Source organism: Melanostigma gelatinosum (assembly GCF_949748355.1).
Source record: "Melanostigma gelatinosum genome assembly, chromosome: 17".
Classification (NCBI taxonomy): domain Eukaryota; kingdom Metazoa; phylum Chordata; class Actinopteri; order Perciformes; family Zoarcidae; genus Melanostigma; species Melanostigma gelatinosum.
In genome coordinates, this window is record NC_136650.1 from 7,946,820 (window position 1) to 7,962,079 (window position 15,260).

Genomic DNA, 15,260 nt, shown 5'->3' on the forward strand with positions numbered 1-15,260 from the left:
CTCTCACTGTATTCTCTCTGTCCCTCTATAACCAGTCCACTTACTGTCTTCTCTCTGTCCCACTATAACCAGTCCACTTACTGTATTCTCTCTGTCCCTCTATAACCAGTCCTCTCACTGTATTCTCTCTGTCCCTCTATAACCAGTCCACTCACTGTATTCTCTCTGTCCCTCTATAACCAGTCCACTTACTGTCTTCTCTCTGTCCCACTATAACCAGTCCACTCACTGTATTCTCTCTGTCCCACTATAACCAGTCCACTCACTGTATTCTCTCTGTCCCACTATAACCAGTCCACTCACTGTATTCTCTCTGTCCCTCTATAACCAGTCCACTTACTGTATTCTCTCTGTCCCTCTATAACCAGTCCACTTACTGTATTCTCTCTGTCCCTCTATAACCAGTCCACTCACTGTATTCTCTCTGTCCCTCTATAACCAGTCCACTCACTGTATTCTCTCTGTCCCACTATAACCAGTCCACTCACTGTATTCTCTCTGTCCCACTATAACCAGTCCACTCACTGTATTCTCTCTGTCCCTCTATAACCAGTCCACTTACTGTATTCTCTCTGTCCCTCTATAACCAGTCCACTTACTGTATTCTCTCTGTCCCTCTATAACCAGTCCACTCACTGTATTCTCTCTGTCCCTCTATAACCAGTCCACTCACTGTATTCTCTCTGTCCCACTATAACCAGTCCACTCACTGTATTCTCTCTGTCCCTCTATAACCAGTCCACTTACTGTCTTCTCTCTGTCCCACTATAACCAGTCCACTCACTGTATTCTCTCTGTCCCTCTATAACCAGTCCACTCACTGTATTCTCTCTGTTACTCTATAACCAGTCCACTTACTGTCTTCTCTCTGTCCCACTATAACCAGTCCACTGACTGTATTCTCTCTGTCCCTCTATAACCAGTCCACTCACTGTATTCTCTCTGTCCCTCTATAACCAGTCCACTTACTGTCTTCTCTCTGTCCCACTATAACCAGTCCACTCACTGTATTCTCTCTGTCCCTCTATAACCAGTCCACTCACTGTATTCTCTCTGTTACTCTATAACCAGTCCACTTACTGTCTTCTCTCTGTCCCACTATAACCAGTCCACTGACTGTATTCTCTCTGTCCCTCTATAACCAGTCCACTCACTGTATTCTCTCTGTCCCTCTATAACCAGTCCACTTACTGTATTCTCTCTGTCCCTCTATAACCAGTCCACTGACTGAGTGAGGCTCTGCAGTCACTGTGACAGGCATGAACAGTTCCAAGCAGTAGAAAGGTCTAACTTACTGAAGGTAAAAGTTCCATAGTGAACACATACGTCACCAATGGTCGCTGGAGGGTCCAACATGAGCATTTAGCATGTTAGCAAGACCCAGAATGCACCTGTTGAACGATCTGTATCACATAGTATGCGTGTGGCATGGTGATAAATTAAGGCAGATGCAACTTTTCTTCTTATTATATTCAGTACAATGATGCTAACTTTAACATCTAGTGACACTGTTATTTATTATAGTGCTTAATCAATAAATTGCAAGAAAATGCAACAAAACTGCACACACAGATACACACACACATGGTAACTAACTAAGAGAAATCAGAGAGGTTTTCATTTGACTTTTGCACATGGACACAGATGTGATGGTCATCAAGCACTTTCTCCAAGGGAAGAGGGCCAAAATACCCAAAAGCAGCCAGATCTGGATCATATTCTTGGTTAGTTAGACCAACCAAGTTAAAAAAAGCACCATCTGGTGGAATAGTTTAAATATAATACATACGGCCAGCAGCCGATTAGTGTAGCGAACAGATAGCCTGGCTCTGTTGAAGGCAACACCTCTAAAGCTCGTTATTTCAAACCACTCCTCACTTGTTTCAGGTTGAAAACCTGTCTACCATCTACCGGAGGTTCAGCTTTGTGGATGTGCGCCCTTTATGCACGCCACTGGTGCAATGCGAGAAACAGAAAGTAGCTTTACAACAACTGTGTCTGAATGTGTCTGAATGGGCATCCCATAATTATCAAGTCTTCAAACTGGCAGCACCACTAAAGACTGTAAATCCTCTCTGGTGACTGAACTACACACTTTCAACATGACTCACCTACTCTGTGTGTCAATTGAACAAGCAACTTCTCTTCCTTGTCTGTAAACCTTTAACGTGTGATGTCATTGTGGCCCGCCTGTGTGACGTTGCTGACACAAAGCCAGTGTACCCAGGTCATGAGGTCATTGCAGTGAAAGTGAGCCCAAGGAGGAAGCATGTGTACCACCTGGGAGTAAGTCACAGGTAGAATATCTCCAGAGGAAGGCACGGAGCACAGGCCAGGTAGTAGACGGATAAACAGAGGGATCCAGCATGCTCACCTAACTGCGTCATGGTTTTTGATTGCGACATTTCTATTATTGATATCCTGCAGCGATGAACAGATAATGTAGGTCACAGTACGAGGAAGTCTGAGCGTTGTTTCCAGCACATATGTCTTCCGTGTGGTGCGTAACAGGTGTGTCCGTCGGTATGCAAACCCACAGCATGTTCTTGTTCTTTTGTTTTAAGGTCTGCTCAGCCTGTCTGAGGGGTTTGTCTGTCTTTATCTGACAACCATCGCGTACACTAAGTGTGTGTGTGTGTGCTTCATTTTCATTATTGTGGTAATGAGTTTTGAAATATCATGAGTCATGAGTTCAGTAAAACTAGAGACAAAGTGAACAATGAAAAGAATATTATATTTTTGGGAATAAATGGCAATTGTTCAACAAGTATAACTATACTGTCCAATTTGTGTTAAAGGTAAGTAAGTTTAACAACCAAAAACACTTATGTTGCAATGTAGATTTAAAAAGGTTTTGTTTTGTATTCGTTGAGGACCACAATGGAGGAAAAGTGTTCTTTTCCACAGACAGTGAGCCCTGAGACCTCCTGTCATCCCTGAACTGATATCAAACTAAAACATATGTATGTATCAAAAACGCAAAATGAAAAGGTCCACATTGGAGTCCAGATTAAAGGAATTCAATGAGCTTAGTTTATCATAATGACTGGAAAGATGGAAACAGGTAGCCTAAAAACAATCCCACCTATCAGCACCTCTAAATCTCACTATGTTCTTTCTCGTTTGTTTAATTCGTACGCGAACAGAAATCTGAAAACTATGAGCTCAGATTTTAGGAGTCGCGTGCTTTCGGGGTGTCAATCTTCTCATTTAACCGTCTCTTTAAAGTTGTGTGGTTCCTGGTGTGGTACAAGCAGACTTGTAACTTCTCGGACTGACCAATCGCTGACAGAAATGACAAACATATTGGAGTCCGGGTAAGATAAAGTGCCCGAGAATTGTACTACTTTCAAATCCTGCTCACTGCTGTCTGTAGGTCCACAGCTCATGAGAGATACAGTCTGGACACTTGCAGTCGGCTAAAGCAGAGGCTGCATGAAGAGCAAAGAGCAAAGACTGGTGCATAAATGATGATTGAGTCTCACCTGTCGGATATGTTTCTTTCTCAATCAAAATACATCTTTAACGGAAATAACAGTTTCTCTGTTCGACCACTTTTGTTTGCATTATAATCATGATCTGTATCTTTGGGATGAGTGGAAACCACAAGTAAATGTAAAACAATTTCAATTTCACATAAATTCAAAAAAATGTTACTTTGTTTTATTGAAAATGTGTTCTTGAACAAAAAATAAACAAATAAATTCAAATTGCAAAGATTTCTTTAAAAAATGCTAATGTTTTTTGTTGTTGATACATGTAGTACATGATGAAAACAAACAGCCATGGACCAGGACTGTAGTTGGAGTCTGTTTAACGACTATAAACTGTCTTCAGGATATTATTAGGTCCGTCACCTGTACAGTACGCTGTTACAGGTGAAAACAAGACTCATCACATCACCATGTCCTTATCAAGTCAAATCAGAATATCATGATCGACGTAAGATTACTCGTATCCTGAAACAAAATGTCGGCACTAGCACGAGAAGGACATTTAAACGCCTGCACATGTAGAGACACGGAGGAGGAGGAGGGAGAACATCTTTCATTCATTCAATTGTGTGCAATTGTTTGAAGCGGCGATATCATACTTTTTAATAACAAAGTACAGAAATGATTAAACCTATTGGAGCTGCTCAGGCTCTTCCTGAACTTCTGGACATCGTTGTCAAAATGAATGTACATAGAAGGTAAAGGTTAAATCAGAAAGCTGTACACTTTTTAGGAGAGCTTGCATTCATCGCAAGCATATTGTAAGGAGACGCCATTGCGTATAGCGACTTGTTGAGATCCGGTATTTCCCCGGTTTCCTGTATACTGTATAGATGAGAGCTTTATTGCTTATACCTAAGATGTGTACACCATGGCTCAATATGTCGTGCTTTCTGCTGAAATGGTTTAAAGAAACAAATAGCATCTTCAGACAGTTTGCCTTATTTGTCAAACACTACAAATATCCGTTATCATTTATTTTCTGTTTGAAAGATTCTACAAACACTCAATAACTGGATGTGAAAAAGAGAAGTTTTCCTTTTCTCCCCAGACAGTCATGGCCACCCTTTACATGAATCATTACAGGCTCGGTCTAAAAGGCCACACGATTTGAAAGTGCTGTGGTCTGCTCTGTTCCTCTGCATTGTGCCCGGTGCAGTGTAATGACTGCTGAGCTGCAGGTATTCAGGCAATGAAACCCAGCCCGTGTGTGAATTACTGTACTGCACTACGCTGCAAAGCTGCTGGTTATTTGGTACATTAACACATCGGCTGGAAGTTTCTCATTTATATAAGCCATAAAGTGCAAACGAGAATCAACTCAGAATGGAAACTTCAGCAGCCAAAAGCTAGAGCATCAAAAATTGAAGTTTTCTCAAAACACGTCCTTGACGGCTGCGACTCACAAATCCACAAAACAGAAAGAATGAGTCTTCAAATATCTAGAAATGCCGTAAAATATTCTTTTGGATAATCCACACCGGCTCATCCGCCAAGCTTTGGACTTTCCGTATTCTTTACACATGGTTCTGCAAGTGTCCACTGAGTAGACCCAGGTCAGATTGCGTTTTAAATCCTCAGCCCTGCTTGATAATGACTGAGTAGCTGTAAGAGGATTTCCAGTCCAACTTTGACCCGGGTGTTAGCATCACACCAGCAGAGTGATGATCACTCCATCATCCTGGCCTTGCCACAGCATCTCCCCTTCAAACGCCACCTTCCCGTGTTTCCTGGCTCTTATCAGAATCCCCACCACCTTATCGGAGATCCGAACATATCTGTCGAACAGCTGTCCGAACGTGACGCGGGTCTTTCCGTCCGGCTCCGGATCGGCCATGATCCTGATCACGTAGCACATGTCGGCTATCTCGCGGTGGATGTGTTGCTCGGCGCGTTTGGCCCGCTCCGCGGTTTTGGTACCCTCCTTGGGGCGTCCGTAGCCCTCCTCGCCCTTTTGGAGGCGGAGGGACATGGAGTAGTCGTGGTCGAAGTATTCGCTGAAGGGGTTCAGTTTCTGGTTAACGGTGTGCTCCGAGGCCCAGCTCTGCCAGCAGCTCTTGAGGTTTCCCACAGCGCTGTATTTCTTGGAGAGGGCGTTGATCTTGTTGGCATCCCCGACTTCCTTTCTGTACCTGGGCGGGAAGTCAGATTACATTACAAATGGATAAAAACACACAGCACACTCAATAACTTTGACCCAGTAGTATGAAACACTGCTCACGAGTTCTTTGGAGCATGGGGCCAGGTGTTACACATTGCACATGAAAGGGTCAATGCAGGCCTAATTGACAAGTTTCAGAATTAGATGATCATGAGGGATGGAAAACAAAGCAGAAAAATGTAGTTTGTGAGGAGGCCAACATGAAAAGCCAACGTGAAAGTTGTCTCAGTCATCGCAAAACTAATTCAGAGCCAAAATATGATTGAGGGAGCGCCGCCACACGGCTCTCAACATGTGCGACGGCAGAGTCGGAAGCTAGCAGCGCTAACAGCGCTAACAGTGTGATAACAGTGATGGGGAACTGGAGGGTGGCTGCTACGCTTCCAGGACGACGACGCTGTGGTTCCTGATCGCGCTCAGCGATTACTGCCGTATGACCACAGCGCAGAGCGGCGACAGTTAGCTAGCCAGTCGGGCACACACACTGGGACGCGCATGCACGCACGGCCGGGCCGACTATGTTTATTGTGCATATATATAGAGCGACTTCATTCTCTGCTCAGGTAGACATTACTCCAACATATCTTTACTTAGCACATAGTTGTTTGCTGCTATATTGACGCTCTGGATATTGAATGTAACAGATATATATATATATATGCTGTTTCATCTCACCCTTAACGCAGTTAAAAACCCATTCTGTTCTAAAAGAACTTCCTCTCTTTATTGGAAAAACAGACTGCAGCACACTGATCGTACTCACGTTGGGACCGGGGGTCTTTTAATCCTCACTGCTGACTCAGCATCTCCTTCAGAGTCTTTCTGCTCTGCTTCTTTCAAAGAGCTTGTCCCGTGTTTCTGAGCGTCCTCTATGTCCAGTCTCTCCCCCTTTGCCTCAGGACGTCCGCTGCCGTCTTCATCACCACCACAGATGCATTCCTCTCCAGCTCCTCCTCCCTCCTTTCCAAGCTTCTGCTCCTTCTCCACCTGCTTCGGGTCCCTGTTGGTCAGAGACGATACCATGTTGGAGCATTTCTTCTTCAGGAGCCTGTCGACCTCCTCACCCGATGGCAGGGACTCCTTCTTGATCATCTCGGTTAGGAGCCCGATGCCAGCACTTCTCTCCTGATCCCCGCTCGTCACCGTCTTCACCACTTCCTTCACCTTGATGGGAGACGGGGGCTCAGCTGAGGTCTTGGCCTCCTCAGTCTTGGGTGCATCTTTGGTCTCCTTGCGGGGCGTTGCGGTCGTTCGAGTCTCCCCAGAACCGATTACATGATTTTGAGAAGCTCCTGTTGGCTGGCTCTGAGCGAGAGGAGGCTTCTTTGGGACCCGTGTCTTTGTCTGTTCCTCTGCTGGTCCTCCCAGCGGAGATGGAGCCCAGCCGCTGGGTTCACTGGCCTGCTTCTGCTCGTTCTCCGTCACCCACTGCTGCCAGCTGCCCGCCAGGCTGCACACCATGCTAATAGTGCGGAGCTTCTTGATGTTCTTGTTGGTGGATGGTTTCCTGTGGCCGGACTGGTTTTCAGACATTATTATGAGTGTCAATCCAGGCACATTTAATGCCGCTAAACGATCTTCAGCTGTCGGAATAGCCTGAACATATCCATCCCCTCTCTTCTCAAATCGTTGTTGTCTCCCTCGGCTGCTTCCGACCCTCACGCTTGCAGCTACTGAAATGGGGAGAGCAGAGCCCAAACATGACGGTGGAAAGAATTCGGGTCATCCAGGGCTACCGTCCTGATCGTCTTTCCCTGACACCGGTAACCCCTACGGACTCATGTTTCATCACAGAGTGAAGGCAGTAGACCACGGGGGTGCTAAGCTTCATCATGAAGCGCACCAATGCAAAGACCATTAAAGACGTATCACTTGATATGTCACAGTAATACCTTGTGAACACTCTAGCTCTACAAGATATCAAAGCTCTTCAAGCCAACTGCAAATGAACAGTATGTAACCACTTCTGTTTTCCTGCACATTATAAAAACACCCCCACAGTAGATGACCCCGTACACTGGGAGTTAATGAACTGATCTTGTGTCCACATACTTTGCTTAAGGCCGTATTACTCAGTGGTGGGGGAGGTCAGACACTTTACTTGAGGTGCGACGATCTAACTCTTGAAAAATGTAATAATGCAAACCTCCTCCTCACACAAACGATAAGCTGGACTCAAAAGCAATAAAAGACACCCTTTCACAATTTATTGTTGTTCTGGGTTTTTGCTGCTACACCTTTACTTAGTCTGGTGTGACCACAATCCTTTGGTGGCGTATGTTAGTTCGCAACCTCGAGATAGATGTTGTACACATGTAGATGTATTTTTGCGTCATTAGCATTTTTTATTTGAACTACATCATTTTGGGTAGTTTAATCTAAAACAATGCATCATATATACTATATATATACTGTATATACATACTTGAGAACATTTACTTGAAGTTATGTTCCACCACAGGTCCTTCCTGTTGTCGGCTTTAAAATCAAACCTAAATAACAAAATCAGTCTCCAATTCATTGTGTATGTAGCAGCTCCAGACTTTATACTTGATGACATCGCAAGTCTGAGACTTACTTCTCTGGCGTCTGGCTTTGACTGAGAGTAGCTCATGTTCACAAATATTGATTCAACTTTCCTTAGCCATGGAAATAAGATATTGGAATTCTTAACTGAAGTGGTGTCGCCCTTTATATACTGAAATAATCTTTTTTTTTCACCTAAAAATGTGGCGACATCTAGTGGTAAGGTTGCAGATTGCAACCAACTGAAACTTCTCCCGTGTGGCAAGTGTTTAGGAGAACTATGGTGGCCGATGCAAAACCACAACACACTACATTTTTATTTGCAGGTGATTAAACTCTAAAGAAAACCGAATCATATTTAATTTAATTTCTGCCAATAGATAACCTTAAATTCTCCACACTGTTTCTTTAAGAGTTTATGAATCTATCAGAATCTATCAGACGCAGCCAACACGTCAACAGAGGAGACACTTTATCTGAGGTGAGAAAAGAAAACAAGGATCTTCTGACCAGGAAAGAATAGACCCGAGGGAGACGAGGACCTCCTGCTGACGCATGAAGGGGTTTTAATCTCGCAGTCCAGCTGGCAGTGATATCACCCACTCACTTAAGAGAGCAGAGAGCAGCATGCACCCTGACATTGCCCACATCAAGACTTTGCTAAACTGGGCCATGGAGGGGTGTTTAGTGCTGATTTAAGAGCTGTGTTTTATGTGAACTATTATTGATGTAGTTGTATGTGTGTTTGTAGAGTAGGGATATTCATTAATAGGACTTTGCACACACTCACACAAACACACACACATGCACGCAGACGTGAAGTTGCAGCTGTTGGCAGAGTGGAAGTGACTCATCGAGCATCAGCACAGGATGCCTCCTCAGAACCGAGTCGGCCTGATGATATATACGGTTTCTTCTCCGAGAGGAGGGTTAGTGCACCTCCACAAGGACAAACAGGCTCATTGCTGTTTCACGTCTGGAATGAAAATAGGACATCTGGATGGAACTGCTTTTTGCAACTGATGTGGTATCTTTAAGTGAAATCAAAGGCTTCTATTCCATTTTATTTTCCCAATTAAATTCTATTTCTATAGCCTGATATCAAAAATCACAAATTTGCCTCAGAGGGCTTTTTAATCTGTACAGCAAACAACATCCACTGTCTTTGGACCCTCACGTAAGAAAAACACTGTATTATAGTGTATCTAGTATACAGCAGCTTAAACATCACACAATTCCATCAGCATCCTGTTGTTACCTTTTTTTTTTGTTACAATAAAAGCTACATTAGACACTAGCACGGTATGACCTCTGAGGCAGCATGGGTGTATTTTGATGTAAATGGAAACTGGGACAATTTTGATGGCACAGTCTGTTCCATTTCTTGGCAAAAGGAAATCATGTATCATTCCTCGCACACAATTGATGTGACAGCTTAAGAGTTGACAGAAATGACAAAAAGTCAGAGTGACTTTAAACGTGTAGGATAGATGTGAGGGTGGCAGTCTACCAGTAGAGGCTGCTATGATTTCATTGTTGAAGCACTGTAACTCTCCAAAAGGACACAAAGAGGTCTCTTCAGCTCACTACTTTAATGTTTTTATTGAATAACTTCAGTATAAACATGTCCACCTTTCTACTGAATCAGCAACAACTTAGGCTGTATATGGAATGAGAGCACAGTGATGAGCACTGTACACCACAGGTTCGCATATTGAACTGAAGTAAGTACTTTTAGACCAATATCTCACCCTGACGATTTATTTGGCTGCCTTTGAAATTGGATTAGAGTGAAAATCAATCAATTCAACTTTATTTGCATAAAACCTTTCATACAGGTTAGAGCAGTTCAAAGTGCTTCACAGATGACAGACAAGCCGATAATAAGACGTTTGAATCGTGAAAAAAGTACAAAAAAGAAAAAAAAACAATTCAGCTGTTTGAGACCATTGCATGCGAGACAATAGAAATCGATGAAAATATAACAAATAGATTTAAAAGCCGTAATACAGTAATAGTAGTAAAACAGCATGCAATAAAAAACGAGATAAAATAACAAAAATAAATACGGAAATATTGTATTGTATAATAAAAAAGTGATCAATAAAAATAATTACATTGAACAGCTCAAATACAATAATAACAGCTTTTTAAAATAACTGTAAAGTTTTACAGCATAAAAACAATAAAAGGAGTGAAACAAATGAAACCCTTCTAGATCAAAAGCCTGGCTGAATCGGTTCTAAGACATGTTAAAGATTTTAACATTCGCAGCAGCGCTCAGATCCTCAGGCTCAGAGCATAATTGCAAAAAGCTGACTCACCTGAAGGTGATACACTGATTAAAAGGAGAAAACACAAAATGCACTTGTCAAAAATAAACAAATAACACTGGAACCATGCTAAAAGGGATGATTATGTCCATTAAACATCTGCTGAGTTCTAGTCATGACAGCAGTGGAACAATGCCTTCAGGTGGTTTTCATTCTGTCTCAGCTTCTGAAAAGACAAGGCGCGCTGCAGGTGGGTAGCCGGTGCATTTCCTGAATTAAAGTCTCCTCTGACCGGATGGTCGACCCCACCGAATGAAGAGGACGTCCCAACTCTGGAGCGAATGCACCTGTGTCTCCTGCTTATCGACATCTGCACTGCTGCTGCTTTGTTTACCCTCCACTGCTCTGTCCCGACGTTGTTTTATTTGGCCCTGCTTATTGTTGCGCATTAATTGCGCAGGAATGTGCATCTGTGAAGGGTCTCTCGAGCCGTGGCTCTGACCCCTGTGTGCGATGCTGATTCTCGTTGCGCTCGGGGTGATCTCGCACGTAATTGGAATCCTGTTGTTGCAGCGATCACATCAACATCCCGGCGCGTACGAGACATTCATAACTATCATCTAGATTGCAGCGGTAGCCCGGCTTATTTGTAACATTAGTAAATGAAACAGCTGCAACCAGGATTCGGAGGATGTTCTCCCCCTTCTCGTCTGCACGGTTTGATGGATTTAATGTCTCTTCATTTCCGGGGCTCATCAACAATAACATCTTTAACGGTCAAACATGGCTCTTGACAAATCATCTGAAATAAGTACAGTTCTGCTCCAACTCGGGGAATCTTGCCTTTCCACAGCGCTGACTTCAACGAACAGGCCAGCCGCACAAATCTGTCCTGGCCCAGGAAAAGTAAACCACTACATAGTCCACTAATACTTCCTTCCGAAGGGGCTGAATGTTAGGGTTTGGCTGTGCCACTTGGCCCTGACAAATAAAGATGGGAAGGACAGTAAATTAAAGCGAGCTCACTACAAGGGGTCAGCGAGGGACGGCCAGGAGGCTGAGAGGAAAAGCTTGTCATCCTGTCGGGGCCCCCTGCAGAGGGCCCCGACAGGATGACAGAGAGCACTGCTGGAGCCAGACGAAGTCATTAGAAGCTGGTTGGGATTTATGTGACAGCCGTCACGACAATGTTTTACATGATGAAGAGGACGGAGGCAGACGAGGAGGGAGTAGGTTAGAAGATAAAACGGGAGCTCTTTGGAGAAGCAAGTCTTTACAGATGTAGAGGCTCTAAATGGCAGTGTTTTATGTTGAAGATGGCGTTCTGTGTTGCTCATAGCTGGCTTTAAATAGAATTAAGAGCGTCTCTATGGGCGCAGTGGTGCTTTGAGCTAAATGCTAACGTCAGCATTCTAACATCCTCACGATGACAACGCTAATATGCTAATGTTCAGAAGGTTTACCACGCTCAACATTTTAGTTAGCCTGTTAGCATGCTAATATTTGCTAATCATCAGTGGTATATTCCATTAGGTAGGCTGTTGAGTTGTTAAGCGTTACTTTTCAAAAATTAAACTTCATTCTTCATCTATTTTTCAGCACTGTCTCTAATAACATTTAAAATGTGTATTGGTTAGTCCCGGGCCATATGATTTACTTTTTAGAAGGTTTCTAAATCGATGATGGTTCATGTTTTTAGTATTTAGCATAGCATTAGCAAAAACATGAAATGTAGCCACATGACAACAATGCTAATTTCATTAAAACACTTCCTAGTGGTTCACCAAAACTACCTTTAAAAATAAACATAACAACATATAAGAAATAATTAAGGGTCTTGTACCTTGAGATTGACAGTCATACTTACAATAAGTTCAAAAATACAGAAAATAGAGTGATATAACTTACTTTTGGTTCCCCCATTGTCTTCAGGAGACTCAAATGATGCTACTTCCTGTTGATCATGTGACTTGGAAGTCATAGCTGTACGTTATTATCATTTATTATGGCACTTTCTGGTACCATTGATCATGAGTGGGAAAATGAGGACAACTTAGGTCGCTTTCCAAAGCCCGGTGATTCGCATGCTGCACCACTGTATTCCAGAGATATTAAACGTGCTCGCAAAACATCTGGCCTATTTGCTTTGACACATGGTCTCGTTACCAGAGATCTTATAAAAACATGTTGCTTTTGGCTCGCATGGCGTCAGTCAGCAATCGCACTTCATTACTTGTGACCGCAGCAGCCTCTGGAGCAATAATTGGCCACACACTTCTCACTCGTTACATGGACCTTCACAATGTTACCAGCACCGAGCTCTGGAATCAAACGGCCCAAAAATAGGATCTGCTGCGCCTTCGTTCTTCCACCGATTCTGCATCCAACTTGTCATGCTTTCTGACGTCCATACTGGTTTCCCATGTTTGTCTGTTTTTTTTGTGAACTTTCCAACATGTCACAGGAAGAGAAAAAAACTAAAACTGTGCTCATTTATGAATGACACAAACAGGCAAATGCTCTTGAGCTTCATCTTCCCATGATGTCTTAAGTTGATTTATAGTCTCTCTGGGGTCCGTATTAGCTGATCCGGCCTTTGCTAACATCAGAAAGCGAAAGACACTTCTCAGCTCTTTTCATCCAGCTAAGAAGCCTTCACGCTATTATCACGTTGAATAGCTCCTGCCGGGACCTGCAGCCTGTCTCTCTGCTTCACACCCTCTGTGTACACCGAGTGTCGCTCTCTCTCCCACAGGCCATCAATCACATCCAGCTCCTTTTGAGTTTTTCTAGAAGAGGGAGTCCCTCACCTCAACTCAGGTTTACATTCTTATTCCACTCTATTTATTTTGCTAAACCGCAAGAGTTTGTACTCAAACCAGCATTGTTCCACCCAACTTGGCTTTTCTCCCCACAGTTGGGCAGAATATCTCTTACTTTGAAGTAAGAGTATTCTTGTGATGAAACTCAAGAAACTTGCAGATGAAAGTTGGCCTTCGCTCGTCTCGAGAAACCAGATGTCAGATAACTTCTTGCAGAAGAAGTTATCTATAAAATACATTAACTTGACATGGATAATGTAACGCTTTGATACAATGCTCAGCTACGATTCTTTCAGTATGTAATTTACAGCAACGCCAAGTCCTAATAGTTGTGCAGAGACCACACAGTTGGTTTGGGATTGTAGAGTCTGCTGCAGTGAAAGGGAGTTGCACACATTGATATCGGCTTCAATATAATGACTCAAGGGTGACTGGCGTCTGATGAATTTATAAGTTCATTCTCCAGTGCCCTTTCAGCTTTTTAGTATGTTTGCTTTATCGGCGGTCAATATCTGTGCCAGTTATGCGGCTGAGCCGATGATTTCTTTAGTTGCTGGCGCTGCCTGTGGCCCCGCAACATGAGAAACATTTAAGAGCCGAGTCGTTCATTTAAACACAGGCAACATGACGTCACTGTCACCAGAGAGCCAGAACGTGGGGCTTTCTTATTCCCTCACAAGGCTGTGCAACTCACAGCTAAAGCTTGAAGAAGTTGGCATTTAAAGTCTGTAACTGTGTCAGAAAAACACAACAAATTCAATGACAGCAAATCGGAAAAAAAGACGAGATACCAAAAACAAGAAACATAATACCAAGGAAACTAAATTAAAAAAAGCAGGACTTTGAATCCATTGAATCATGGACTGTATAGAAGAAGTGGACATAGTCACCCTGAAGTCGCCCATTGGTTTGTGGACTGCGGTTTAGAAGCCTCAAGTTTGGCATTTTCGCCATCTTGGCTTTTGAAGCCAGTTCCAGTTCCCAGTGCTATTTAGGCGACAACCTCTGGTTCTGAAGAGCGAAGCCAATGTGGAAGTGTCTTAAACTTGCATTCTTTCTAATGGCCAACAGGGGGCGACTCCTGTCTGATTGTATAGAAGTCTATGAGAAAATGATTCTACTTCTCTCTTGATTTATTACCTCAGTAAATATTGTGAACATGAGTTTATGGTCTCAATCGCTAGTTTCAAGTCTTCTTCAACACAGCATGATGTTCATTTAGTACATTATAGTGCATTAAGAGTCAAATAGACCATAAAGGGGAGTATGCTAAAGGACGTGGCTACCTTGTGATTGAGAGGTCGCTACCAGAGCAGTATACGGCGTCCAAATATGGTCACTTCCGTACACTGGTTGGCGACGGCTGTTATTCAAGATGGCGACGTCCAAAACACCAAACTCTTGGCTTCAAAACGGCAGTCCAGAAACCAATGGGTGACGTCATGACGACTACATCCACTTCTTCTATACTGTCTATGCTGCTATCTAACGATATGACGTCAACGAGCACTAGGGCAACACTTCAGCAGCGACTCGCCGACAATGTAGCCGACCGCGGTTGGGCGCTTTATTGGCCTTTTGTCGCTTCTATTGTGAACACAGCATTAGCCGTCATAGCCATGGTATGCGGTTATTATATCTTGGATATGAACCAATCAGATTGCTTGATTGAAGGGAACCAGTTAATAATCCCTATTTGATGTTCCTTGCTTATTTACATCTGACTAAATTACTTTAATTTGACTTGTTTATTTGAATCCCTTATAATACATCACGGCTCCACAATGAAAGAGGATTATATCATCAGCTGTCTTTCTCATCATCTTGCGCTCTGCTTACAACAGGGGTTTTTCTGCTTCAATCCAACCATCTCAGCTGTAATATAATAAGGGTTTGTGATGGTATATTTGGACTGGATTAATAATACTAGAATTAGGAGCCCATTCTAAAGGCATTTTATGATTAAATCTGATATGAAGGGAAG

The 15,260-nt window shown here is 43.2% G+C and overlaps 1 protein-coding gene across 2 annotated transcripts; it reads right to left on the reverse strand.

The window, feature by feature from the left end:
- Positions 1-4,645: 4,645 nt before the first annotated feature.
- On the reverse strand, positions 4,646-7,310 carry abrab (actin binding Rho activating protein b). 2 transcript variants are annotated; one of them, XM_079288635.1, is made up of 2 exons: positions 6,419-7,310; positions 4,646-5,620 (listed from the first exon to the last, which is right to left on the reverse strand). In XM_079288635.1, exons 1-2 carry the CDS (start codon positions 7,186-7,188, stop codon positions 5,143-5,145), a joined length of 1,248 nt encoding a protein of 415 aa, XP_079144761.1. In that variant the 5' UTR covers positions 7,189-7,310; the 3' UTR covers positions 4,646-5,142. The 2 variants fall into 2 exon arrangements, with proteins under 2 accessions (XP_079144761.1, XP_079144760.1); XM_079288634.1 differs by having other exon boundaries at positions 4,646-5,626.
- Between the last annotated feature and the right edge of the window lie 7,950 nt (positions 7,311-15,260).